Here is a 2,500-nt window from a genome sequence, read left to right as displayed (position 1 = left end):
GTATGTAAAACATGTGATGTCCGATGTCTCCTTTGCTTGCAATGAGTTGATTGGGCATGTAGAAAACAGGACGGATAACCAGAGAGAGCATGCGCTTAAAACCAGGATTTAGACCTCTGAACAGAGGAGCCTGCGATCCAAAAAAAAACTTAAAATCAGTGTAACTGGTCTCATCACACTGTTCCATTTGTTGACCACTGACAAAAAAACGCAATCTTCACTTAGTCTAGGTAATCACTCGAATTCGAGTGCAATTTGGAATAAATAAGTACGAGTAAATTTGTTCAAATAAGAACAAAAATTTTACTACTGGGCTCGAACAATTGGTAGTCTTTCAAAAAATGTTCTTATTTCAAATTGCACGAGAAAAATCATGTGATAACTTATTAAAAATAAACATGAAGAAATTTTGAGATTAGCATATCGTAATTAATAATATGTAGATTTAGCCAAGCGTAAAAGCTGAGCTCCCATGTTATTTATCTTACAAAAAGTTGACCTGGCTTGAGTCTGCGATCCAATCGAAAACCAGTACCTGTTCAGCGGTCAACTTCATAACAGGTAACCTCGATTATCTTTAAACTTAAGCACCCGATATAGTCACGGGATACTGGTCAGTGGATACCTTGCTTTGACAGGTGTCTATTAACCATAACATGGAGGTCCGATATCAAAGATGTTCCCGCGTAAAAACGCGGTTGCACCACATAGTTTCACATTGGCATACCAAGGAGGGTGGACGTATGTACGGTAACCAAAACTTTATCGCACATATGGGTTAATATATTTCCTTACTCATGGTGCTCCGCTAGCGCCTGCGCCAGAAAAAATGCGAGAAATGTTTTTATTTAGTCATGTCAGAGTTGCAGTACGAATTTTACTTTCCAGATCCGTTAAAAGAAGCAGTCAAAGAGGTAAGTACCGTAAAAGAATCCGGAGAAGATAAAGAAAACTAAGTTACCAGGCCGCTGAGTATCGCCAATGTACTAAAATCCTTATTGAACTAGCTTATTCGTTCCATGCTAGGAAAATTTTGGCCTCGTTTTTTTCTTGCAAGTTTATGGACCGAGCCTGAAAAAAAGGAAGTCACGAATATATCCCAGTGCGGACCCCACGCTAGTTCAATAACATCTATGTGTACACGAAATAAAATCATCTGCGCGTTGATTGGCTGAGAGCACGTCAATTAATCCCAAACAGAGATCAGAAGGGTGAAAAAATGGAGATGAACGTCGAAGCAGTGCAATAAAGGTGAAATTGTTGCATTGATAGCCAATCAAATGCGAGCCCTGGATGGCGCAATTCATGGAACAATTTTTCTGTGATTGAGTGATGCGCATGCGTTGCTTCTGCTTCCCCATCTCGAAGTTTTTCATCTATATTAATAGAGAGATTAAGCATCACGTTTACGGCAAACGGCAAACGTCAGACTGGAATTTGCGTTTTGCCAAAAGTGGAAGAAACTCGTTTGCTATGAGCTCATTTCTTGGCTGTTAGCAGCAGGTATCAAGTGACTTTTTGAAAGAAAGAGACGAGTTCGCATAACATCATTTTCATGCTTTTATGATAAGCAGCAGCCCACTGTTTCGCGTTTGCCGTTTCACGTAAACGCGATGCTTAATCTCTCCGATAAGTAATCACATAATTTTTTTCGTTCAGTTTGGAATAATAGGCACTTGTAAATGTTTTCAAAGACTACAAGCAAGCTCTTGCAGTTTTGTGCGTCTTTGAAGAAATGTACTGGTACTTAATTATTTCAAATTGCACTCGAAATCATACGATTACCTGAATTAATCAGAGGAACGCACTGTTATCAGGTAATCACGCGAAAAATGCGCTATTGATTGGCCGTCAGAGACTTTCTTTGATCATCGACCAAACAGAAATTCAATGCTTGACTTGCTATCTCTTTTTGCACTGAATTACTTATTTTTTAGCACTTACCTGGAGACTTCATTTCTCTTAGCTAGTCAGAATGAAGAAAATTTCGCATGTCTATTGTTACTGAGCTAAATACATGATAAGATGGAGAGGTGTAATGCTCCCGTGAGTAGGATAGAATACAAGTTGCTAGGCGATGGGCGAAAGGAATCGAAGAGGAATCAGCAGGAATCGAACCTACGACCTCCGTAACACCGCACGTCGGATATCATGATTTATTAAATTCTCAACCTCGGATAATGCATTTCGCGTGCTCTGATTGGTTCATTCAATCTCGGTTATCAGGTTATACCTTGGTTATACCTTGGTTTGACCTTATATGGTAAATGATTGCGTTAAGCGTTGCTAAACTAAAAATGTTTTCGTCGGAATGCGAAATTACTCTTTGAATAAAGCCAAAAAGGAGAAAAAAAACTTTTTTTGTGGAAAGTTTGCATCAATTCTGACGTTTAGAAGTACGCGAAAAGGCAAGAAATGTTTTTATGATGAGCCTGCGTCTGTCTGACAACAAGGTATTACACAACATCGCATCAGTTCTCATCAAGTTTTTTTTCGATTT

At 39.0% G+C, this 2,500-nt stretch overlaps 1 protein-coding gene across 1 annotated transcript in view; it reads right to left on the bottom strand.

Moving 5' to 3' along the window:
- LOC137997701 (cyclic nucleotide-gated channel cone photoreceptor subunit alpha-like) overlaps positions 1 to 2,500 on the bottom strand; it is a 30,279-nt gene that overhangs the window by 6,496 nt on the left and 21,283 nt on the right. The window contains exon 7 of the mRNA XM_068843905.1: positions 1 to 130. This exon is cut by the window's left edge and continues 17 nt beyond it. Within this exon, the coding sequence (XP_068700006.1) occupies positions 1 to 130 (130 nt within the window). The remainder of the gene's footprint in view (positions 131 to 2,500) is intronic.

This window comes from Montipora foliosa, chromosome 1 (genome assembly GCF_036669935.1).
Source record: "Montipora foliosa isolate CH-2021 chromosome 1, ASM3666993v2, whole genome shotgun sequence".
In the NCBI taxonomy this organism is placed as follows: domain Eukaryota; kingdom Metazoa; phylum Cnidaria; class Anthozoa; order Scleractinia; family Acroporidae; genus Montipora; species Montipora foliosa.
The sequence above is the reverse complement of the archived record's forward strand: the minus strand, read 5'-3'. Positions and strand labels throughout refer to the sequence as shown.